The sequence below is a fragment of the Dendropsophus ebraccatus genome, chromosome 1 (assembly GCF_027789765.1).
Source record: "Dendropsophus ebraccatus isolate aDenEbr1 chromosome 1, aDenEbr1.pat, whole genome shotgun sequence".
Classification (NCBI taxonomy): Eukaryota; Metazoa; Chordata; class Amphibia; order Anura; family Hylidae; genus Dendropsophus; species Dendropsophus ebraccatus.
The window spans coordinates 189,982,230-190,009,200 of record NC_091454.1 but is presented as its reverse complement, the minus strand read 5'-3'; the positions used below and the strand labels follow the sequence as shown (position 1 = coordinate 190,009,200).

Genomic DNA, 26,971 nt, shown 5'->3' with positions numbered 1-26,971 from the left:
ACTGCATCTTAGCTAGTTACTTGCTCCTAGCAAAGGAAAGAGGTGTAGTCCTGGTCTAAGCCAGTCCCGCTCAGTCACTGCAGCAGGAACCTGTGTCTTGTCCTACCCACTCTATAAAGAAACTGCAACTACCTCTGCCTTCAACTGCCCACCTAACAAGAAATCCCCACCTTTTATAGGATGGCGTGACAGGAATTATGAGAGAGAAGAAGTTTATAGTGTGTCTGTTCAATTAAACAATACACATAAACATAGTATAACCTTTTACATAGACTGCAGCTGTGCACAGGGGGAGTGAGACACCTAGTGGCTGCAGTGGAAAATGCAGCTAGAATCACTTGGTGATTTTACCTGGGTGTGTAAAGACAAGAGAACCACCCGTAGTGGGACACTACACTATTATACTAAAGTGCCAAAGTAGCAGTATCACATAATGTAAATACCACCATAAATTACTCCAATAATAGCAAATAGTGATCAAATGTGAGCAGTAAAATAAAAGAAAGCGAGGAGAGGAAACAATGGCTACAGACTCCAACGATGTACAATACAACTCACCAATGCTTAGATGAATCTGGATATTGCCCATATGACAACAAAATATAAACACCCACATATAGATCTTATATGTGATATGCTGAAACCAGTATAAGGCTATGTTCACACAACGTCAAAAATATTGAAAAGGCGGCCGATTTTCATATTTGAAATAACGTCCGTTTTTGCCGCAAATTAACTGACTGCAATGGCAATGCGTTAAAGTCAATGGGAGATGGACGTCTAGTGGACACAATGTATTGAATAACGGACGTTTTTACAGCAGACATCAAAATAATGAACATGATCATTATTTTCGGACGTCTTTTGCAAACAGTGGACTTTTTTATTAGTTATTCACACAGTTTTTCTTTTCTAACCGTTCTTTCTCCGTTTCTACCATGAAATTCAATGGACTTTTCAATTAAAACACACTCAAAGGGCAATTAGTAACCCCAAACTAGAGTAATGTACCAACAGACGTCATTGCACTCAGGGGAGGCCACGCTGCTAAATAACGTCCGTTATTTTAGACTCAAAATGACAGATGTCATTTTAAACAGAGCTGAAAAAAAACGTTGTGTGAACATAGCCTAACAAGCGATAAAAAATGAAATGTATTAGGCTATGTTCACACTACGTAAAAGTACGTCCGTTGTTGCCATCGGCAACAACAGCCATACTTTATGCAATGTTAAACATTACCTACATTGGGATCGTATACACTCTGGCCGGGATCCCGGACGGCGCCGCAAATAACTGACATGTCAGTTTTTTGCGGCCGCAATTCAATAAGTTGCGGTCGTAGGAAACCCTGTCAGTTCACACAATGAAGCGAGTGGCTCCAGCCGCTTGCTTCATTGTGCGCTATAGGAAGTTGTGATGCGGGCGCGCGCTGATGAGTTCACATCAGAACACTGCGGCCATAAAGATCAACCGGCAAGGTACTTAAGTACCCGCCGGGATGTTCCGGGCAGAGACCGGCCGTTCTGTGACCTGGCCGGGGTGACAGAATCGCCGGTCTCTTACCCCGTGTGAGCATAGCCTTAGGCTCAATTCCCTCATTTGCAACCCTGAAAATGGCCAAAGCCAAGCCCCAATTCCTTCCCCAAAATACATACTTGTTGTCAATAATCCTGTTATTGGTAAATAAATAAATGGAGGCATAGCCTCGGCCGCATTTTGATCGCAAATGTGGGAATGCAGCCTTGGTATCCTCCCATAACTATCTGAGCCCAAACCAATGGACAGAATAATACCCAGGTGGGATATAGGCATAACAGAGGAAAAGATTTTGGGGGTTTACATTAGGAACACTGCAACTAACCCAATAGTTTATAGCTGTGGTTTATAAAAAAAAAGAGTAACCCTACTACCAATTTTACTCTTTTCAAAGAACCACACAGATACGTATATGGCTAATAAAACTAACCATCTACATCTCCACTGTTACAAGTTCCTCTTAATAATTTTATGTAATAGTGACAAATACAGTATAGCCACCTAAAATAATCACTATTAAATTGCACAGAGGACATACAGAACTGAGCTGCATTGTGTTAGGCTCGGGTCGTATCACCTCTCCAAACAGGATTTTGTGACCTCACTCTCTGAAAGCCCCTGTCCATGGTAAAGCACTTGAAACCTGTAATCTGCTCACTTAGCTGTGTAGCTGAAGAACAGAAACTTCAGTCACCAGAGAAGAGGACAGAGGGGCAGGATGCAGGCACCACCTCCAGGTAAGACCTGGGAACCTTAGTATGGGGTGAGGCTTCACTGCCACGGAGGTATGAGCCTCCGAGCCTACAGGTCACTACCAGTATTCCTGTCCGTATACACCGCCATGTCCTGTGTTCAGGAATTTAAGGTAATTAGTGTAATACATCATATTATTTTAATACAATACAATCTATCTAATATTTTAAATTAAAAATATAAATATAATTTATCTACCTTATATATCTATCATCTATCTCCTATCTATCATCTATCTATCTATCTATCTATCTACCTTTCTATTGCTCATATGTCTCTCTCATACCTATCTATCTATCTTATAATGAGATGAACTCGGCATATTTGGTTCTGGTGTTTTGTGAAACTTTACTTTTGTATAAGCCATCACAATTTCTATGAATGCTTGCTATCTTTTTTGAGGTAGAACATTATGAACATCAGCTGTGATATCTTAACACAGTGTTATTATGATTTATTTAAATATTGAATTTTAAGAAGAAAAAATTATACCAGATTATCAATAAGGCTGGGTTCACACTACGTATATTTCAGTCAGTATTGTGGTCCTCATATTGCAACCAAAACCAGGAGTGGATTAAAAACACAAAGGATCTGTCCACACAATGGTGAAATTGAGTGGATGGCCGCCATATAACGGTAAATAACTGTCATTATTTCAATATAACAGCTGTTGTTTTAAAATAACAGCAAATATTTGCCATTAAATGGCGGCCATCCACTCAATTTCATCATTGTGTGAACAGATCCTTTCTGTGTTTTTAATCCACTCCTGGTTTTGGTTGCAATATGAGGACCACAATACTGACTGAAATATACGTAGTGTGAACCCAGCCTTATTTAGTAGATTCCTTTCTGTAGAGATATAAAGCAGAATTCAAAAACAATAATAATTCAAATGTTTAAAATGTTGTCATGCCCTATCAGAGTTTTACATGTGTTTTCCTCTGATGAAACTTGATAAAGTTCAAATCCAGATCCTATGTTTTAAGTACCTTACATCCACCATAAAGGGTCATGAAAACTCTTTGGTTTTACATATCAGGGTATCTAAAAAAAAATCTGGTCCTTAGAAAGTCTTGGAATTAGAGAATTACAATCTCAGATTGAAAACAACATGTGACAAATAGCACCGTACCGTTATTATTTACAAAAACTAGGCCAACGGGGCATTAACTGTGTGCGAAACATTAAGTCCACCCTTTCTGCGTCCATATGCATTAAGAGGGTACATAGCATCCATGGGATCCTAATTAAATACCAAGGAGGTAGGACATGGGCAATGATTGTTGTTTCCCATCAATTTGGCCATTTCCAAAAACTTTGAAGTCCATCAATCTTCAATGAGAAAGATTATTCACATGTGGATAAACATTCAAGACCATTGACCACCTTCCCAAGAATCCACATTCTAGCAAATTCATCCCAAAAGACTGAACAAGTATAGTTTGTTTGGAGGTTTTTTCAGGAGAAAGTCTCTTCTTTCCAAAAACAACATGGCAGCATGACTTTAGTTTGCAAAGTTGCATCTGCACCAACCACAAGGCTTCTGGAGCAACGTCCTTTGGACAGACAAGATCACACCACATATGATAAAGACCAAACAACATACGAACACAAACACCCCATACCAGTAGTCCAGTGTGGTGCTGGGGGTGTGATGATTTGTGCTTGTCGTGCAGCCACAGGACCTGGGCACATGGCAATCATTGAGTTGACCATAAACAACCATACTAAGCACACCAGCAAGTCTACAAGAGAATGGCTGTGGTGTTTGCAGTCCGTAAGAAGGTTGTTCCATTATCTTTAAGTGAAGAAAGAAAAAAGACAAAGTGTTACGATGGCCCAGACCTAAACCCAACTAAAATGTCCAAAACCAATACTCACACACTTTAATGATTGAAAACAACAGTGTACAGTGTGTCAAATCTCGTCCGGAATGATGTGAGAGTCTGAAAAAGGCCTACAGAAAACCATTACTTCAAAGGAAGGTTCTACAAGCTGTTAATTTATAGGGTGGATTTCATGTTTCATATATTGTCTTCATGTTTGCTATTTTTTTTTATGTTCTTGTACATAAAATCACAGGATTCAAAGAGGGTGTACTTTGCTTTTCTCATGACCATAGTAATTGTTTTCACTATGTGAGGCTGGGTTCACACTACGTATATTTCAATCAGTATTGTGGTTCTCATATTGCAACCAAAACCAGGAGTGGATTGAAAACACAGAAAGGATCTGTTCACACAATGTAGAAATTGAGTGGATGTCCGCCATATAACAGTAAATAACGGCCATTATTTCAATATAACAGCCGTTGTTTTAAAATAACAGCAAATATTTGCCATTAAATGGCGGTCATCCACTCAATTTCAACATTGTGTGAACAGAGCCTTTCTGTGTTTTCAATCCACTCCTGGTTTTGGTTATATGAGGACCACAATACTGACTGAAATATACGTAGTGTGAACCCAGCCTGTACCTGCATGCTATAAAAACAAAATTGTGAATGTTTTTGACATGGACTATGTGTACTTTACAGTGCTGTGGAGTATAAATAAGGTGTGATGTAAAAAATTATATTATTACGGATACAATTGAAGTGCCTCATCCACAACACCTCAACCACTGTAGATTAGACTTAGAAAGTATATTACTTCTAAGAAGACAAATAGAAATGTTTAGTGAGAAATAACACTGAGCACTGATACTTTGTTGGTTTCAGTTCTACAGTGCTGTATAATCCTGACCCAGGAGCCAGGTGGGAATAATATAGTCCTTGGCCTGGACTGTACCACCTATGACAGGCATGTCCAAACTTTTTTCGAAGAGTGCCAAATTTGATGAAGTGAACATGTGCGAGGGCCGACCATTTTACATGCTACATGCTATATGCTTTATAACACAGGCAGATAATAGCAAGCTGGATACCTGGGGGGGCCGTAAAAGTTCGGAACGCGGGCCGCAAATGGCCCTCCGGACGGACTTTGGACATGCCTGACCTATGAGGAAGGTGTGAATGGCTGGTACCCTACCTTGACTACCGATGGTTGGATATAAAGACATGGAGGAGATTTATCAAACATGGTGTAAAGTGAAACTGGCTCCGTTGGCCCTAGCAACCAATCAGATTCCACCTTTCATTTTCTAAAGAGTCTGTGAGTAATGAAAGGTGGAATCTGATTGGTTGCTAGGGGCAACTGAGACAGTTTCACTTTACACCATGTTTGATAAATCTCCCCCATAGACTTTATATCCAACCATTGGTAGTCAAGGTAGGGTACCAGCCATTCACACCTTTCTCATGGGTGGTGCAGTCCAGGCCAAGGACTTTATTATTCCCACCTGGCTCCTGGGTCAGGATTATACAGCACTGTAGAACTGAAACCAACAAAGTATCAGTGCTTAGTATAATTTCTTACTAAACATTTCTGTTTCTCTTCTAAGAAGTCATATAACAGTATAAAAATTATATGTTTTATATTTTTTTAGCATTATTTCTTAATGCTCAAGTGTCTGATTTAGGGAAAATAAATTTCTGACTTAATACACAGGATAGAGTCCCCTATTCAGGATCTTGATCAGTTAGAGCATGGGTGTCAAACTGAGGCCCTCTAGCTGTTGCAAAACTACAATTTCTATAATGCCCTACAATTTCTTATAATAGCCTTATAACGCTAAGGCTTTGGCTGTCCAGGCATGATGGGAATTGTAGTTTTGTAACAGCTGGAGGGCCTGAGTTTGACACCTGTAAGTTAGAGTATGTAGTCCTGGAGGACCTTATTTCGACAACCACTGATTTTAAAGTGGTTTATCCAATGCTACAAAAACATGTCCACTTTCTTCCAGAGACAACCCCACTCTTGTCTCCAGTTTGGGTGGGGTTTGCCACTTAGTTCCTTGAAGTGAATGGAGCTTAATTGCAAACCACATCTGACCTGGAGACAAGAGTCATGTTGTCTCTGGAAGCAAGTGGCCATGTTTTTGTAGCGCTGAATAAAGACATGCTGACTGAGTTCTCTACCGATTACAGTTGATTGCTGAGGGTCCCAGCAACGGACCACACAATGGTCAGTTTATTGTTATGGGATCTTTCTAACAAAAAAGATTGTCCAAAAAGTACACCCTTTTTAAAAAGGCACATAATGCAAGTCTATGGGGCCTATCGTGAAAGAGAAGTGGGCATAAGCGCTCATTCACCTCATCTATCAGTGTCTGGACGTTCAACCAATAAAAAATGTTAACATTTCTAAAAAATTTCCCATGACAAGTCCACTCTAAGAGAAGTATTTTGCTTCTTTTCACTACAGCTGAATCCATTAAGTTGCAGGCACCTTTCTCGACAATCTCTAGAATTTCAGGTGCCCCACGTATTTACTAGATACACATCTGTCATCTCTGATTCTTTCTAGTACAAATTAACATTATTGGATTTTTTCCCTCCGCTGTCAGTGTTTGGTTATTAAACCCCTCCAGAATGTCGGTATAAAACGAAGAGGAATTCTTCTACAGAAATAATGTGGGATTAACTTTTGACATACAATGCGTGAAAACTGCATTTTATGAGTAAGCCAGCCGGAGAAACAAAGAGGAGACTGTTAGGTTTGTTCTTAATGGCTCTCTCCAATAATATGACCCCTGCTGGAAGTATTTTTTTTATTTTTTTTTCCTGCAGAGGTAGTGCCACCTACTGAGAGCAAATCATTCAGCATTAGAAGAAATGCAGCCAACTTTACATTACAGTAATGCGCTCAAATCATAGAGAAGTGGAGGAATTTCTCTATGTTATTAGATAATGCCGGTGTTACCTGCCTAGTCTGGTCCAATTGTGTTCCTGCAAGCTCATTTTTATCGTCTGCTTACTAACTTCCCAATGCCAAGTGCATGGCCAGATTGTTTAGCAGTGCAGGGCATGTTGGGAGGAGTAGTGCCCATCAGCATTGCTATAGCAGTTTATACTAAAAATGATTGCCATTATAAAATAGGTCATTAAAGTAATACTACGAAAGCCACCATGCTGACAGTCTATAACAATAACTGAGCCTATACTCTAAATAGATAATAGTAATACTACAACAGGCATGCTGTCAGTCTATACAAGTGACTGTACTTAGACTGTAAATAGATAGTAGTAATACTACAACAGGCATGCTGAGCTTGCCACCGCTTCAAAGTCGACTGCCAGAGGTGTTGTGATCAGTTAGCAGCAGAGAGCATGTCTCTTTTTTTATATTTTTGCTTAGATCTTACTTACTGGCAAATAATGACAAAAAGAAATACGGTCCAAATGGTCCTGGGTGATCAGACTACATAGGATTAAGAAAGCAACAGGATTCCTTCAGCTCAAGTAAAACATTCAAGGTTTATTGTAGAAATTCTTAAAAGAAACAGCTGATGCGTTTCGAGCCAACTCGGCTCTTACTCATGGTATCTGGATATGGGGTAAATCAAAAGTAAATATGCATCCTGTTGATTGCCAAAAAATAAACTAGCTCGCTATAGTGGACGCCACTCGCTATAGCTGTGTTGCGCGCACCTTGTTCCCCCATCATACAGCTCTAAAGAGCAAGTTTATTTTTTGGTAATAAACAGGATGCATATTTCCCTTTGATTTACCCCATATCCAGATGCCATGATTAAGAGCCGAGTTGGCTCGAAACGTGTCGGCCGTTTCTTTTAAGAATTTCTACAATAAACCTTGAATGTTTTACTTGAGCTGAAGGAATCCTGTTGTTTTCTTTGTTATGGATACCCCGGAATCCAGGGGCTTTAACCTTCATGCCCAAAATAAACGCAAAGCTATTTGAGAAAGCACAAATTTATAGGACTGGGCGCTGACCACACCTGCTTTTCTTGTACATAGGATTAAGTTGTGGTCTCTACCTATACGCGTGAGTCTATTCAAGACTATTTGCTAGTTGCTTGATTAATTTTTATCCTGTATGATGAAAAACTTGAGCTCTGAGAGTGTGCTGAAACCTTTGGTTGGGCAACTATTTAGAATGTGGCATAATAAGGGCCTCTAGTTTACACTGATGTATTGTTCAGGCCTTTTCCATTTCTTAGCTAAAACATGATAACTAGAGATGAGCGAACCTGGAGCATGCTCGAGTCGACCCGAACTTTCGGCATTTGATTAGCGGTGGCTGCTGAAGTTGGATAAAGCCCTAAGGCTATGTGGAAAACATGGATATAGTCATTGGCTGTATCCATGTTTTCCAGACAACCTTAGAGCTTTATCCAAGTTCAGCAGCCACCGCTAATCAAATGCTGATCGTTCGGGTTCGGATCGGCTCGAACCCGGTTCGCTCATCTCTAATGATAACACCTTTAGGCTATGTTCACACTACGTAAAAGTACGGCCGTTGTTGCCAATGGCAACAACGGCCGTACTTTTGGTGCGGTGGCCTTGGTTTCAATGGGATCCTGGCCGGAGCGTATACACATTGTATAAGCTCTGGCCGGGATCTGTGCGGCCCCGCATATAACTCACATGTCAGTTTTTTGCGGCCGGAATTCAGTGAATTGTGGCCGCAAAAAGCCCTGTCAGTTCACACAGTGAAGCGAGCGGCTCCGGCCGCTCGCTTCACTGTGTGCTATGGGAAGCTCTGATGCAGGCGCGCGCTGATGCGCCTGCATCAGAGCTCTGTGGCCGGAAAGATCATCCGGCCGGTACTTAAGTACCGGCCGAGATGACCCGGCCAGAGACCGGCCGTTCTGTGACCCGGCCGGGGTCACACAACGGCCGGTCTCTTACGTAGTGTGAACATAGCCTTAGCTTGTGAAGAATTAGCACAAAATATGGTATCTGACAAAATTGTGCAAAGACTGTGTTCACACATGGACTTTTATATGCAATGGTGCAATGGTGGCAAAAACGCATCAAAAACACCATTCCATATGGTCCAAGAATCACCTTTCTGGTATCAGTTATGGCAAACCTGGTGCAAAAGCCTTCTATTTAGTCTCAATATTCAGCAATAGGCTCACACATGTACTGCTTACTAGTATACTCCTTTAAAGATACCTAGCACAGCTGGTGCTCTTTTTCCTGAAAGATGATAGCAGTTAGCTTTAATTATTATCATTATTATTTTTTTATTTTTTATTTTTTTAGTATGCTTCCATGCTCCGGTGTTTAATTGAAAAGCCTACATTTATGTTATATTGTAGCTTAACTAAAAAGATAATGAAACAGGGATTCCAGTGAAGTCTACACCATTCCCGATAACTCTCTTTAAAATTTTAAAATGTCAAGTTTAAAGACCTAAAAAAGAGGAAAGGAGTGTAAGATATGTTATCTGAAGGGCTCTGAGCATGAAAGTAAATTCTGTTTAGAACATTTATTGCTATTCACAATATATAGCCCCCATTTCAGCAGTCTATATCCCATAAGTGTCCTATCCGCAGTGGTCATAATGGTGCCAGTCAGCACATCCCACCAGGATAATGGATGCCATGAATGTTATTATAAGAATGCTCAAACCTGTATTATTCAGCCAAACTAAGTAGATAGAGTCAAAACAAGAGAAAGCTGAGGCCTCTCACCGCTACATACATATGAGTAATTGAGAGGAGATGTCAAACTGTTTGGGTTCAGAAACATTCTCCGAACCTTAACGCTCGACATTTGACTGGAAAAGTTGAATGCCGTCCTAGGGCTACCAAGAAAACATGGATACATCCAACTTCTGCTACCATGCGGCGTCAAATGCCAAGCGTTGGAGTTTGGAAAATGTTGCCGAACCTGAACAGTTCTGTATCTCAGCTCAACACTAATCGCTACCAAAAGACATTATGGGAGCTTGGTCTCTTTCATGGGATGTCACACCTTCCACCTCAAATCATAAATCTGATACCACCGCCTCCACCAGCAGGAGGTATCCACAAGGATATAAAGGATATTGATATGGTGCCATTAGCATAAATACATTCTATAGGTAGATACTAATAGCCACTAATTGGAGGAGCATGTTTGTGTTCTTAAAGGGGATTTCTCATCTGACAAAGTCTTTCCCTATCCACAAGATAATTACCTGATCATGGGGGTGTCCAACCACAGGTACCCCCCTGTGATCTCGAGAATCCTGTTAGAATGGAGTCAGGGGTCATGCATACAGCTCCGATTTATTCTTGATGGGAACTGCCGAAAACAGCTAAACACTCAAGGAGGCCCCATCCACAATCAGCTAGTTATCCCCTATATTATATGGAATAACTTTGCCAGATGGGACTACCCCTTTAAGTTGGCCATCATTAAATAGATACAATTTATCAACTTATATAAGGAATAGCATTGCAATGAAATTATTTTTGAACTGTGAAACAAAAAGTGCTATTTGCTATTTGAAATGTCCATATGGTAATGCTTATCAAGGACAGATATACAGTATATCTGAAAGGAAAGTGACTGAATTCTTTGGAATTACCTGAATTTCTGAATTCTGACTTCTGACATCTCCGGCAAAAAGTATTTTTAAATATGTTATTGCTTATGAAAATTCCTAATGTACATTAATTATGGGAAATGCACATATACTGCTATTTCCCTTAATTTAGTAGATCATAGAGACTTCAAATTCTCTTGACGTCACGAATCAGGTGTATTTCCAATGGAGTGTCCAGCAGAAGGCGCATTATATATAGAATTCAATGAGTATCATTGACTTCTATATATAGTGCGCCCCTGCTGGACACTCTATGGAATCAATGGCTGTCAATGTAAAAAGTCTTTACGCACACATATACACTGTACTACTCCCCCATCATCTGCTTATAGTATGAGCAGATGATGGGGGAGTAGTACCAGGGCCATGCCCATCACCAATCCCCCCCCCCCCGCTGCTGCCACATATGCTCTGTACTACTTCCACATCATCTGCTCCTACTATGGGCAGATGATGGGGGAGTAGTACCAGGGCTATCCACATCACTGCCACCGATGCCGCCACATATGCTCTGTACTACTTCCCCATCATCTGCTCATAATATAAGCATATGATGGAGAAGTAGTACCAGGGCTATCCCCATCATTACCGCCTCCGCCGAGCCTGCCACTGCTGTTCATCTGATCCTGGAGCAGCATTCTGGAGCTCTGGATCACTGTCCCCACCGCGGCCTACTTCCTCCATTAGACCGGGGCCTACTTCCTCCATTACCAGGGTCTCAATTACAGCACTGGACCCACCCAGACCCCCTGCGCCACTGATGCCTGCCCCTGCTGTCAGTCATTCTGCATACATCCGCTGACCACAGCTGCGGCACGTCGGGCAGGTCCGCCGCTGTAATTGAGGCCCCGGTCTCAGTGAGGAAGTAGGCCCTGGTCTCAGGCCGAACTTCTCCTTTAACCCTGCATGTCCTAAAGAGGGTTGTACATGCAAGGTATCCCAGAAATATTGAACTAGAACACATTTGCAGGAATGGATCTCCTCATTGTGGTGAAAATCTTGTTTTACAGCTATAGGCTATGTTCACATTACGTATATTTCAGGCAGTATATGGTCCTCATAGCAACCAAAACCAGGAATGGATTGAAAACACAAAAAGGCTTTGTCCACACAATGGTGAAATTGAGTGGATGGCCGCCATATAACAGTAAATAACTGCCATTATTTCAATATAACAGCAGTTGTTTTAAAATAACAGCAAATATTTGCCAATAAATGGCGGCCATCCACTCAATTACAACATTATGTGAACAGATCCTTTCTGTGTTTTCAATCCACTCCTTGTTTTGGTTGCAGTAGTGGATTATAATAGGGGCGTTTTGGGCGGCAGCCCGGGGCCTTGAGCTCCTGGGAGGCCCATGACCACACAAAAAGACTTATACTTTCAATGGTGTACTGTCTCCTGGCTACATTTCTGCCATGATTTGCAAAAAATCACAGTTTTTTTATGGCAATTTTGCACAAATCAGGACATCATGACATTATCTATCCTGTACTATGAACGCCAGGCTAGTGCTGCCATAGTTACAGTGGGGTGGGGGGGCCCAGGCTTGGTGAACAGCACGGGGCCTATGGTAAAGTTAATCCGCCCCTGTTTGGTTGCTATGAGGACCAAATACTGCCTGAAATATACATAGTGTGAACATAGCCATAAATTGTTAGAGTCAATAATTTACTTTTTCTCCCTCCACTGTGGGTGTTTAACCCCTTAGTGACCGCCGATACGGCTTTTTACGGCGGTCACTAAGGGTCCTTATTCTGCTGCCATCAGCTTTTTACGGCGAGAATAAGGCTGCGGGGCCGGGACGGCCCCCACCCCATCCCCCCAGCTACGGGAGGTAGCTGAGGGGTTGGGGCAGTGTGTGGGGTCCGTCCCGGCCCCCCCCCCTTACCGACGATCGCCGCTATTAACGTTATAGCGGCGGCCGTCGGTAAAGGGGATTACCGGTGCCGCCTTTCATCTCCCCCCGCCGTGAATCCACGGCGGGGGGAGATGAAATAAGTGTATATCAGACCCCAGATCAGACCCCCCTAGTGCCCCGATAACTAACCCCCCTCCCCCGGCGGCCATCATTTCCAAGATGGCCACCGCCATCCCTGCGAACAAACGATGTTTGTTCGCAGGGATGGAAAAGTTTAAATGAATGAAAGCCCCATGCTCTCCGCCACCGGAGGTAGTGGAGAGCATGGGGCAGTCATCGGGGACCCCCCTGTCCCGGTACAAGCGATCAGCGGTATATACTATATACCGCTGATCGCTTGTACCATGTGCCGCTGGCACTTTTTATCCCCTGTCACCATGAATGATTGGTGACAGGGGATAAAAAGTGATGTCCCCCCACCCCCCAAGTCGCCCCCCACCCCCCCTGTCACCCCCGTCCCCCAGTCACCCCCCCCTTCCCCTTATACGTTACCTGATCCTGGAGCTCCTTCCTCTTCGGCGTCCTGGCTGGTTGTGAAGTGCGCATGCGCTTCACAACCAGCCAACTCTGGAAAATTTAAAGTGACAGAGAGCAATTTGGTCTCTGTCACTGAACTATGATTACTGTGATAGAAAATATCACAGTAATCATAGTAATACAGTGAAAATAAATGTATAAAGTACAAAAAGTGACAAACATACAAAAAATAAAACACACATTTTTTATTATAGTAATAATTGCAGTTTACTCCCAAATTACCCCTACCCCCCCCCCCCAGATTACCTGTAACCACCGCACGTTGCCCATAACCACCGCACGTTGCCCGTAACCACCGCACATTGCCCGTAACCACCGCACGTTGCCCGTAACCACTGCACATTGCCTGTAACCACCCCAAATTGCCAGTGACCCCCTCCAGATTGCCCGTAACCACCCCAAACTACATGTACCCACCCCAGATTACCTATAAGCACTTCAGTTTATCAGTAACAATCCCAGATTGTCTGTAACCCTTCCAGGTTGCACATAACCCCCCCAGGTTTCCCATAATCACGCCAGATTACATGTAACCCCCCAGATTGCACGTAAACACCGCACATTGCCTCTGACCACGCCACGATGCCTCTGACCACGCCACAATGCCTCTGACCACCGCACCTTGCCTCTGACCACCGCACCTTGCCTCTGACCACCCTAAATTGCCAATGACCCCCTCCAGATTGCAGTGCCCATGCCAGATTACAGGTATCCACCCCAGATTGCCTATAAGAACTTCAGTTTATCCGTAACCACCCCACATTGCCCGTAACCACCCCAGATTGTCTGTAAGCACAGCAGGTTGCCCGTAACCACCCCACGTTGCCTGTAACCAGCGCACGTCGCCTCTGACCACGCCACATCACCTCTGACCACGCCACATCGCCTCTGACCACGCCACGTCGCCTCTGACCACCGCAGGTTGCCTCTGACCACCGCAGGTTTCCTCCGACCACCGCAGGTTGCCTCTGACCACTGCATGTTGCCTCTGACCACCCCAAATTGCCAATGACCCCCTCTAGATTGCGGTAACCACGCCAGATTACAGGTACCCACCCGAGATTACCTATAAGCACTTCAGTTTATCCGTAACCACCCCACATTGCCCGTAACCACCCCACGTTGCCCGTAACCACCCCAGATTGTCTGTAAGCACTGCAGGTTGCCCGTAACCACCCCACATTGCCTGTAACCACCCCAGGTTGCCGTAACCACAGCAGGTTGCCCATAACCACTCCAGACTGTCCGTAACCACCCCAGATTACCTGTAACCACCTCAGGTTACCCATAACCACCCCTGGTTGCCCGTGACCACCCCAGGTTGTAACCACCCCACATTACCTGTAATCTCATTTTTTTTATTTTATTTTAGTAACTGCGCTATTCTAATAACCATTACTAGCTGCGGTTTTGCTCCAGTAAATTGGCACTCCTTCCCTTCTGAGCCCTGCTGTGTGCCCATACAGTGGTTTATGCCCACATATGGGGTACCGTTGTACTCAGGAGAACCTGCATTACAGATTTTGGGGTGCGTTTTCTCTCGTGTTCCTCGTCAAATTGAGAAATTTCAAACTAAACCAACATATTATTGGAAAAATTCGAGTTTTTCATTTTTACTGGCCAATTTTGAATACTCTCCTCTAATACCTGTGGGGTCAAAATGGTCACCACACCCCAAGATGAATTCTTTGAGGGGTGTACTTTCCAAAATGGGGTGACTTTTGGGGGGAATCTATTCTGCTGACACTACAGGGGCGCTGCAAACGCACCTAGCGCTCAGAAACTTCTTCAGAAAAATCTGCACTGAAAATGCTAATTGGCGCTCCTTCCCTTCTGAGCCCTGCTGTGTGCCCATACAGTGGTTTATGCCCACATATGGGGTACCGTTCTACTCAGGAGAACCTGCGTTACATATATTGGGGTGACATTTCTCTCCTGTTCCTCGTGAAATTGAGAAATTTCAAACTAAACCAACATATTGTTGGAAAAATTCGAGTTTTTCATTTTTACTGTCTAATTTTGAATACTTTCCTCTAATACCTGTGGGGTCAAAATGCTCACCACACCCGAAAATGAATTCTCTGAGGGGTGTACTTTCCAAAATGGAGTGACTTATTGGGAGATTTTACTCCGCTGGCACTACAGGGGCGCTGCAAATGGACCTGGCGCTCAGAAACTTCTTCAGCAAAATATGCATTGAAAAAGCTAATTGGCGCTCCTTTCCTTCTGAGCCCTCCTGTGTGCCCATACAGTGGTTTACGCCCACATATGGGGTACCATTGTACTCAGGAGAACCTGCCTTACAAATTTTGGGGTACTTTTTTTCTCTTGTTCCTCGTGAAATTGAGAAATTTCAAACTAAATGAACATATTATTGGAAGAATTCGAGTTTTTCATTTTTACTGTCTTCTTTTGAATACTTTCCTGTAATACCTGTGGGGTCAAAATGCTCACCTCACACCAAGATGAATTCTTTGAGGGGTGCACTTTCCAAAATGGGGTGACTTATGGGTTTTTTTCTCTCTGCTGACACTACAGGGGCTCTGCAAACGCACCTGGCGCTCAGAAACTTCTTCAGCAAAATCTGCATTGGAAAAGCTAATTGGCGCTCCCTTCCTTCTGAGCCCTGCTGTGTGCCCATACAGTGGTTTACGCCCACATATGGGGTACCGTTGTACTCAAGAGAAACTGCGTTACTAATTTTGGGGTACTTTTTCTCTCATGTTCCTTTTGAAAATGAGAAACTTTAATCTAAACGTGTATATTATTGGAAAATTTTAATTTTCCATTTTTTTACTGCCTAATTGTGAATATATTCCTCCAGCCCCTGTAGGGTTAAAATGCTCATTATACCCCTAGATTAATTCTTTAAGGTGTGTAGTTTACAAAATGGGGTCACTTGTGGGGGTTTTCAGGATACCAGAAAAATCCATTTAAAAAAAGAACTGGTCCTTAAAAAAATCAGTTTTGGAAACTTTCACGAAAATGTGATAATTTGCTGATAAATTTCTAAGCCCCATAACACCCTAAAAAAGTAAAATATGTTTACCAAATTATGCCAGAATAAAGAAGACATATTGGTAATGTGACTTAGAAACTAATTTATGTGCTACGACTTTCTTTTTTTAGAAGCAGAGAATTTCAAAGTTCATAAAATGCAATTTTTTTTAATTTTTCATGATATTTGGATGTCTTTCACAAAAAACACACAAAGTAGTCACCAAATTTTGCCACTAACATAAAGTGCCATATGTCACGAAAAAACAATCTCAGAATCGCTAGCATGCGTTAAAGCATCACTGAGCTATGAGAGCTTAAAGTGAGACAGGTCAGATTTTGAAAAATTAGCCTAGTCATTAAGGCTCAAACTAGCTGCAGCACGAAGGGGTTAATCAATGTGCTCAACGTCTTAGTGTGTAATTAGTTTTGTTAGGTTGTGGTTGCCTAAAATTGTAGCTTAGCACTCAGGCTATAGTTTATTAGTAATCAATCCAAAAATCCATTATTCCAAATGGTTTAGTTACCTTTTCTCCTTGCACTATGGATGTTTACTCAATGGGATCAATGGTACAGCTTTAGCGTGTTACTATTTTAGTAAGTTTGGATTTGTCTATAATTTAAATTTTTATTGGTAATCAGGTAATTACCAAGGGCTCGCTTATTTCTTACACCTCATAGAAACAGAAAGATCAGAAGGAAGAGTTCTAGGCTGTGTCGATTTATTCCAGTATTTAATAATTTAAGGGACAAATACGGTGCTGATAAAAAAAAACTGAACTGAAGCTCCAGTTGGTGTCTTTATTTTTTCTTCACTTCCTGGTTTGGGCTTTCCCATGATGCACTTTGTCTCCTGTGATGTCTAACTGACTCTGTAAAACTATTAGATGGCTTACAGCTTGTTCAGCCAATTAGAGCTGAGCAACCTGAGTCATCTGACAAAGGGAGGCTGGCTAAACACGGTTTGACGGCTTGATGATGTCATTGTCACAAAATGGCTGCCACAGAGCAGTCTGGGATCAACAGTCATTAGGTAAGAATGTGTTTTTTTCACTTCCTGGTGGGGGGTTGAGGGCAGAAAAGATAGGGAAGAGGGGCAGATAGGTGATCGAAGCATATATAACTTTGTAATGTGTTTCAATTACTGGGAAAAAGCTTTTCGCCGGAGTTGTCCTTTAATTGCTGTCCAGCTGTCCTTCATCTTTACTTTGCTTACTTTACAAATTATTTCTATTTAGAAAACTCAACTTTTTTACTAATACTTCCAGTACTTATCAGCTGATGTATGTCCTCCAGGAAGTGGTCACAGTGCTCTCTGCTGCCACCTCTGTCTGTCTTTGGAACTGTCCAGAGCAGGAGAGGTTTTCTATGGGGATTTGCTACTGCTCTGGACAGTTCCTGACACATACAGAGGTGAGCAACATATTTTTTAATAGATAATTTACAAATCTATATAACTTTCAGACACCAGTTGATCTGAAAATGATTTGTTTCTCCTGAGTACCCCTTTAAAGATGATCAGAATGATCCAACTTTTAACTGAGGTATTCTTGATAATGTAGATCTTCTTTAAGAAAGTACCATAAACTCAATGTTAAGGTTATAGGAAGATGGCTGGACAATAGATTGAAAACAGTTCCACAACTTATTCTGAATGGATGGAATATACTGTACATAACCCAGCAGCACTCTGCATGTATGAGTAATGAAGTGCCATACACAGCCAGGCGGATCAGCCAGGTACTCACCTCAGCTCATGATCATCCAACCTCCTGGTACGTGCCCACAAAAGTGGGACAGCATTCTGCGGCTCACAATAAGGAATGTACTAAATCCTGAGATTACACCATTCGTGAATTCCAGTACACAGAGTGTAACACATTGGAATCATTGCCTGATTTACTGATTGACAGCATAAAATACTCATTTTAATGCCATATAGCAATAGTTTCTCAACTTTTATTATGTTATGCATGTGTATTATATTATATTATATTACATTATGCAAGTATATTATATTATGCATGTATATCATATTATGTTGTGCAAGTATATTTTATTATGTATGTATATTATATTACATTATGCATGTATACTATATTATATTATGTTATGCATGTATATTATATTATATTACATTATGCATGTATACTATATTATATTATGTTATGCATGTATATTATATTATATTATATTACATTATGCATGTATACTATATTATATTATGTTATGCATGTATATTATATTATATTACATTATGCATGTATACTATATTATTTTACGCATGTATATTATGTTATGTTGTGCAAGTATATTTTATTTTATTATGTTATGTATGTATATTATATTGCACTGCATGTATACTATATTATATTATGTTATGTTATGCAAGTATATTTTATTATATTATGTTATGCATGTATATTGCCTTGGGTCCACCAGAGGATATGATCCTGTATAGTGATGAGCGAACATGTTCGTAAATGTTTGTATGTTCGTACGAACATGACGCTAATTATTCAATTAAACAATTTGTTAGATGATCGGAGTGGTTAAAACGATTATTTTCAAACATGTTCAACGTTGTGAACGTACACTACTGCGTATTTTACGTTTTGCACCTGATAATCTGTACGCATGTGTGTAGACCGAAACGTATGCTTCTATTGTATGTTCGTCATTTGGTTATTTATTTATAAAGCAACCTAGGGGCATATAACATAACTGTCTAATGTCAGCTCCAAATGGGGCCACCATTGGCACTGTTATAGGGTGCTATGGCTGTAATGTAATGGAGGCACTGTGGATACAATGATAATGTATGGAGCTTACTGGGCTTGTTCTACTATGGGTTATTAGGGCTGGCATTGTTATGGAAAAACAGTGGCTGGTTGTGTTATGGAGGAAACTGTGCCTGCAAAGAGTAAAGAGAACCATGGCATCTGATAAATGCTGTGATCTGCTCTCATCCCCCTTTCAGTTCCCCCCAAAACCTGAAAACTATGGTAACTTTTTTCTATATGGGTAATGTCAATGTTATATTGTAACTTTTTGAATGACCCTTTTCCTTAATAAGAATGTAAGCTATATATTTTTTTGCTTGGTGACCGTACAATATTTTTCACATCTGTTGACCGGTAAAAGTTTGGGCCTTTTTATAGGAGTTTATAGAAGAGTAAACTGTTACTCCAGAGAATGGAATCTCTATTCTGGATTATCGTATATAATACATCTATAAGGAAACTCTGTACAGGGAAACTGCACAAATCTATGGATTTTATGTTGTTCTGCTGATTGGTGTTTGTCACTTCTAGTGTCTCCGGCGGCTGAACGCCTGCGATATATTCTGGGTGAAGATGAAGAGGCCCCAAATCCCACATTATTTACAGAGATGGACACACTGCAGCATGATGGGGATGAGCTGGAATGGAAGGAAACTGCCAGGTAGGTTACTAAACATCAAATACATAAGTAATAATAATTTATCAAAATGGGTGTGTATATAAGTCAGTCTTACCTATACCCCGGCCCCCATGGTTGGTATACATTTTTTCACGCTCAGAGCTGGTATAGATTTTTGCAAACTCTGACCTGGTATACATTTTTTCACGCTCTGAGCTGGTTTAGATTTTTGCACACTCTGAGCTGGTATACATTTTTGCATGCTCTGAACTGGTATACATTTTTTCACACTCTGAGCTGGTATACATTTTTGCACGTTCTGAGCTGGTATACATTTTTGCACGTTCAGAGCTGGTATACATTTTTGCACGTTCTGAGCTGGTATAGACTTTTGCACGCTCTGAGCTGGTATACATTTTTTCACACTCAGAGCTGGTATACATTTTTGCAAACTCTGAGCTGGTATACATTTTTTCACGCTCTGAGCTGGTATACATTTTTGTACGTTCTGAGCTGGTATAGACTTTTGCACGCTCTGAGCTGTTATACATTTTTACATGCTCTGAGCTGTTATAAATTTTTGCATGCTCTGAGATGGAATAGATTTTTGCACGCTCTGAACTGGTATACATTTTTTCACGCTCCGAGCTGGTATACATTTTTTCACGCTCTGAGCTGGTATATATTTTTTTACGCTCTGGGCTGGCATAGACTTGCACGCTCTGAGCTGGTATACATTTTTGCACGTTCTGAGCTGATATAGACTTTTGCATGCTCTGAGCTGTTATACATTTTTACATGCTCTGAGCTGTTATACATTTTTGCATGCTCTGAGCTGGTATACATTTTTGCACATTCTGAGCTGGTATACATTTTCGCACGTTCTGAGCTGGTATACATTTTCACACGCTCTGAGATGGTATACATTTTTTCACGCTCTGAGCTGGTACAGATTTTTGCACACTCTGAGCTGGTATACATTTCTGCACGCTCTGAGCTGGTATACATTTTTGCACGCTCTGAGCTGGTACAGATTTTTGCACGCTCTGAGCTGGTACAGATTTGTGCACGCTCTGAGCTTGAACAGATTTTTGCACTCTCTGAGCTGGTATACATTTTTGCCTGTTTTGAGCTGGTGTAGACTTTCAACATGAATTCTGCTTTCAGGCCCAATTTAGGTGCCAAGGTGGCCACGTCCCCTCTGTCTTGCCGCACATGTCCCATTTACACATTGCAGTCTGCAGCCAATAAGAATTTATTAAATGGCCACACAAAAGAACCAATCAGCCAATGAATGAGCATTTTCTTAGCTGACTGCTGGTCCATTTACATGCCCATTTATCGGGAACAAGCGTTCCTATGAACATTCATTCAGCCTATTCATAAGGACCTTTAGAATGTGGTAATCTCACATAGGTTAGTCTAATTGCACTCCTAGCCATAGTCTGTGGCCTGAGTGGCTAAACATATGTAAGTGTTAGATACATATATGTATGTATTACTGGCTTTTATTCAGCCAGTAATAGTGTTTGGGGCTGTTATAATTAGCGGGGGTGTAATCAGGGAAGGAGCGACATCAATAAGTAATATGTGTCAACCTAAAACAAATTAGCGCACTAATGAAACAACCGCCGCATGCATTCATTACTAAGATAGCACAAGCAAATCCTGCTGTAAACTCTAATGAAAGTATTACATGAGCCCGGAGAAATGCTCACTTTAATAAGAGAGGAGATTAACAAGTCAGAAGCTAAAATCCACAAGGAATTTTCTCTCTAGGACACACGTCCACTTAGTAGGGTCTTACTGCGCTCGCATACTCCCCCCAATTCTCCCACCCTCCTGGCTCTCTACAAATTATAATGGCCATATGCAAAATCACTTAGTTCATACTTTTTTTTCATAAGCCCCAGATTATGTCTATCTTATGTAGAGGTAATAGTATACAGACATCTCTTCTCCACAGGGCAGGATTATGCACCAGGGGGTGACCACAGGTTTAGCATTAAACTGCAAGTTACCAAACCCAATTACAACATGGATGGGAATTATTCTGATACTGATAATGGGAATTTAATCAAAATAATTATCATAGAGGTTTCATAGAGTTAAAGGGGTACCTCAGAGAATATTTTCTTTTTCAGAAAGTTATAGATTTTTAAATTACAGTGGTGCCTTGGATTACGAGCATAATTCGTTTCAGGACTGTGTTTGTAATGAAAAATCCACTTTTAAAGCAAAGCAAATTTTCCCATAAGAAATCATTGAAATGCGGACAATTGGTTCCACACCCCAAATATAATGATTTATTATTCTGAATAACATGTAAAACTAATAAAACAAACATTCAGAAACAGCTGAATATGTGATATTATAAGTTACTGTACAGTATAGCAATCAGCATGTGGAGTATAATGTATAGTAACTGCATAAACCTGAAAATAAAGCAGCAGTTTGTAGATACAGGATAGAGCTGCAGATCCTCATAATGCAGTAGTGTAGTACAACAGGCTAGAATAGAGAAGCAGGGCTGCTGTCAGAGGTCTGTGTGGTCACATGACAGCAATGGGGAAGGGGCGTGTAATCAGCATGGACCAATCAGGAAGTGAGAATCACAGAGCTGTGCAGGAGGACAGTGACAAAAACCTCTCTATACAGCAGTGTGAATGGCTGAGTGTAAGTGCAGGCACATTATAGCAGGAATGGAGAGGATGGGAAACACAAGGACTGACATAGACTGCATGAAGGAAGGAGCAGGGCAGATGTGGGCACATAACTGCAGCACTCTCTAAGTTGCTTTTAAATCAAAGCAAAACGCTCTTAATCCAAGTTACTCTTAAACCGTGTTACCACTATACTTCTATGTAAAATATTAAGTCTTCCAGTACTTTTCAGCTGCTGTATGTCCTGCCGGAAGTGATGTATTCTCACCAGTCTGACACAGTGCTCTTTGCTGCCACCTCTGTCCATGACAGGAACTGTCCAGAGCAGGAGCAAATCCCCATGAAAAAAACCTTTCCTTCTCTGGACAGTTCCTGACATGGACAAAGGTGGCAGCATAGAGCACTGTTTCAGACTGGAAAAAAAACACCACTTCCTGCAAAACACACAGCAGCTGATAAGTACTGGAGGGCCTGAGATTTTTAAATAATTTACAAATCTTTAACTTTCTGACAACAGTGTATATGAATTTTTTTTTCCTCCAGTGTACTTCTTTAAGAGACAAATGAAATTTATTTATTAATAACAATAATTAATGTATGTCCTGCAGGAAGTGCTGTATTCTTTCCAGTCTGACACAGTGCTCTCTGCTGCCACCTCTGTCCATTTCAGGAACTGTCCAGAGCAGGAGAAGTTTTCTATGTCGCAAATATAATAATTATTAATGAACTATAGCGCTATGGTCGGTACAGGGATATTCAGTTATATAGCAATAATTGTAAAGCGATGGTAAAATATATATATCTTATACCGGAAGAACCAGTGAAAAAAGTTAGCTGTGAATGAATAAACAATCACAATCAGGTGGATGCTAGGTGTGTGACTTTGTAACAATCTCCAATAGCGGTATACCGTTATCACACGTAGTGATACTAAAGTAATTTCATATGCTTAGTGACAATGTCCTACCTGTGTTTGGCAATAAGTTCTCTCTGCGTTGGTTATCCTGTAAAGTTCATCTTGCAAGGTGTAGTAAGGGAGGATCCTTGCTGTCGGGGTTGGGAGCGAGCCCCGGCCGGCGGCTCTGCTGCTACCAAAAACACCCGGCACAATAGAGTAAGTTCAAAGGAGTCCACGTTTGGGTGACGTCACTCTAGTGGATACGGAGGCCGATGTATGGCAAAAGAACATCTAACGCGTTTCAGCGAACTTGCGGTCGCCCTCGTCAGAGATGATGCTGGCTCCTATGCTTCCTCCTTATATGAACTACTCCACCTATCATTCCTCTCCTTGCTGCGATCATATTGGGGTAAGTAGTATTCATCAGTTGTATTCCACTACAGTGTTGCTATATTACCTAACTCTATTTAACTAACTCTATTACTGCCTGAGCATATAGTTACTAGTGTGTATAATCTGGTTATTATGTGTTTGTATCGTGATTCCTATCAACTTGTATGTCTGTGTTTGTAGCATGGTAACTATGTGTTTGTAACAAGTTAACTGTCAACTTATATGTCTGTGTTTGTACCATAATTGCTATCAACTTATATGTCTCACCTGTTTTAAACAAAATTTTGGGATATAATTTATAGGATATAACTTAGTGGTGGTGCCTGGCAGAAGTGGGGCACCGCTATGGGGACGAAATTCGCGCCCAGCTATTCTAACCTCTATGTAGGCCGGTGGGAACAGGACCACATATTCCCCCAGGGTAAGCTGGACGCGAATTTCGCCCTATGGCATCGGTTCATCGATGATGTCATATTTATCTGGAAAGGGGGTAGGGACACTCTTGTTCCCTTTTTAAATGATATTAATAAAAATAATTTTTATCTCACCTTTACCCCCGAGTACAGTCAGACAGAGATACATTTTTTAGATTTGACCATTTACATTCAGGATAATCAAATTTTAACTAAAACATACTATAAGCCCACGGACAGCAACAGTTTTATTAATAGAAATAGCTGTCATTTGCCCAACTGGTTACTAAATATCCCTAGGGGACAATTCATCAGATTACGTAGAAATTGCACTTTAAAAGACCAATACTTGAAAGAAGCAAAACAACTACAGGAAAAGTTTGCCTCTAAGGGATATGAGGTGGAAAAAATGCAACAAACTGCCCTGGAAGTAGGGGAACAAAATAGAGGAGAATTCTTGAAAGACAAGGACAAAAATATAGAGGACAACATAGAAAGTAAAGAAGAACGGATAAAAATCCCCATTATAACTACATATAGCAAGGAAAGCTTTAGTTTTAGACAGATAGTAACCAAACATTGGGATATTCTTAAAAATGATAAAATAATAGGAGATAAATTATCCGATAAACCTAATTTCATTTTTAGAAAGGCCCAAAATATAGGAAACTTAGTGGCTCCCACCATAAAAAGTCAAAATAAAGGACGGGAGAATATAAAAGAAATGCAAGGATTTTTAGTAGAGAGAAAGGGTTTTTTCCCCTGTAAAGCATGTAAACCCTGCAAAATATCGGGCAAACAGATCATGGTTCCCTCTATCCAGGAAGATAAGAGAGTAGTCCAAATCAGAAAACACATCACATGCAAAAGTAAGGGGGTTATATATTACATCAAGTGCCCATGCGGTAAATTATACATAGGGAGAACTAAGAGACAATTATACACACGTATAACAGAACATATATATAACATTGAAAGGAAATTTATGGGTCACCCCCTTTCTAAACACTTTGCAGAACAACATTCAGGATCTTTTAAAAATGCACAATTTGCAGGTATAGAGATAGTGGTTCCAAACTGGAGAGGTGGGAATTTTATTGAACAAATGTCCAGGGTGGAAACGGAATGGATTTTTAGGCTTAATAGTCTTATTCCTCATGGTCTGAATGCGGATTTGGAATTATTTGCGTTTTTAAACTAGATGTAGCTATAAACACTAAGTTATATCCTATAAATTATATCCCAAAATTTTGTTTAAAACAGGTGAGACATATAAGTTGATAGCAATTATGGTACAAACACAGACATATAAGTTGACAGTTAACTTGTTACAAACACATAGTTACCATGCTACAAACACAGACATACAAGTTGATAGGAATCACGATACAAACACATAATAACCAGATTATACACACTAGTAACTATATGCTCAGGCAGTAATAGAGTTAGTTAAATAGAGTTAGGTAATATAGCAACACTGTAGTGGAATACAACTGATGAATACTACTTACCCCAATATGATCGCAGCAAGGAGAGGAATGATAGGTGGAGTAGTTCATATAAGGAGGAAGCATAGGAGCCAGCATCATCTCTGACGAGGGCGACCGCAAGTTCGCTGAAACGCGTTAGATGTTCTTTTGCCATACATCGGCCTCCGTATCCACTAGAGTGACGTCACCCAAACGTGGACTCCTTTGAACTTACTCTATTGTGCCGGGTGTTTTTGGTAGCAGCAGAGCCGCCGGCCGGGGCTCGCTCCCAACCCCGACAGCAAGGATCCTCCCTTACTACACCTTGCAAGATGAACTTTACAGGATAACCAACGCAGAGAGAACTTATTGCCAAACACAGGTAGGACATTGTCACTAAGCATATGAAATTACTTTAGTATCACTACGTGTGATAACGGTATACCGCTATTGGAGATTGTTACAAAGTCACACACCTAGCATCCACCTGATTGTGATTGTTTATTCATTCACAGCTAACTTTTTTCACTGGTTCTTCCGGTATAAGATATATATATTTTACCATCGCTTTACAATTATTGCTATATAACTGAATATCCCTGTACCGACCATAGCGCTATAGTTCATTAATAATTATTATATTTGCAACATATTGATGTAGAGGATTCGGAACCCTCTGGATCTATAGAGCGGCATAGTGGTTCGGTATCTGCAGTGCAGCGCCGCACAGTGTGAACTAGCACGGAACACACGTTTATTATTTGATCAAGTTTTCTATGTCGATTTGCTAGTGCTCTGGACAAGTCCTGAGGCAGACAGAGGTGGCAGCAGAGAGCACTGTGTTAAACTGGAAAAAAATACATCACTTCCTGTGGGACATACAGCAGCTGATAAGTACTGAAATAATATACATATCTTTATAACTTTCCACGTATATATTGACATTTTCACTTTCATCTGACATTGGGACATATGAAGACACAGGGGGCACACTGCTATATAAATAGGCCTTATTAGGTAATTCTAAGTTGTAGAGTGAGGTCCCCTGTTTCGGACCCTCATCTACTGACCATATTGGAGAGCAGTTACAAAGAGCGTCTCTCACTCGGGAAGTCTTGTCCTGTGCAATGTTACACATGACTCAGTGATTTCTATAGGAAATGTGTAATGCTTCATTTCCCCTGTGGTGGCGCTGCAGGGAAATTAAACATTTACAGACAAATTTATCCCCAGATTACAGATGATCAGAGAAGTTACCAGCACTTTATTGTTAAGGAACGATTCTAATATCTAATAATTGTCCATAGTGTAGAACCCCTTTAACTTGCAATGAAACCTTGAAGAGACTCTGTCAGAGTAGCATAGCCTAGTGACAGAGAAGCTAAACAGAATGATGTATCACTTACATTGTTCTGTGCAGCTGATCCAGACTGAATAACATGGACAATAAGTAGTCCTCTCCATTTTGAGCGTGAGCCTAGAAGTCCTCAATATTCATGAGAAGCAGAAAACTCCGCCCACCAGCTGCTGATTGG

At 41.0% G+C, this 26,971-nt stretch overlaps 1 protein-coding gene across 4 annotated transcripts in view; it reads left to right on the top strand.

The window, feature by feature from the left end:
- SLC4A5 (solute carrier family 4 member 5) overlaps nt 1-26,971 on the top strand; it is a 71,882-nt gene that overhangs the window by 10,735 nt on the left and 34,176 nt on the right. For 3 of the 4 annotated variants that reach the window (XM_069942630.1, XM_069942638.1, XM_069942621.1), the window contains one exon: nt 19,510-19,639. In XM_069942630.1, the coding sequence (XP_069798731.1) occupies nt 19,510-19,639 (130 nt within the window). Of the gene's footprint in view, nt 1-5,506; nt 5,568-19,509; nt 19,640-26,971 lie in introns of those variants that run through there. The other variant, XM_069942645.1, reaches the window with a different exon arrangement.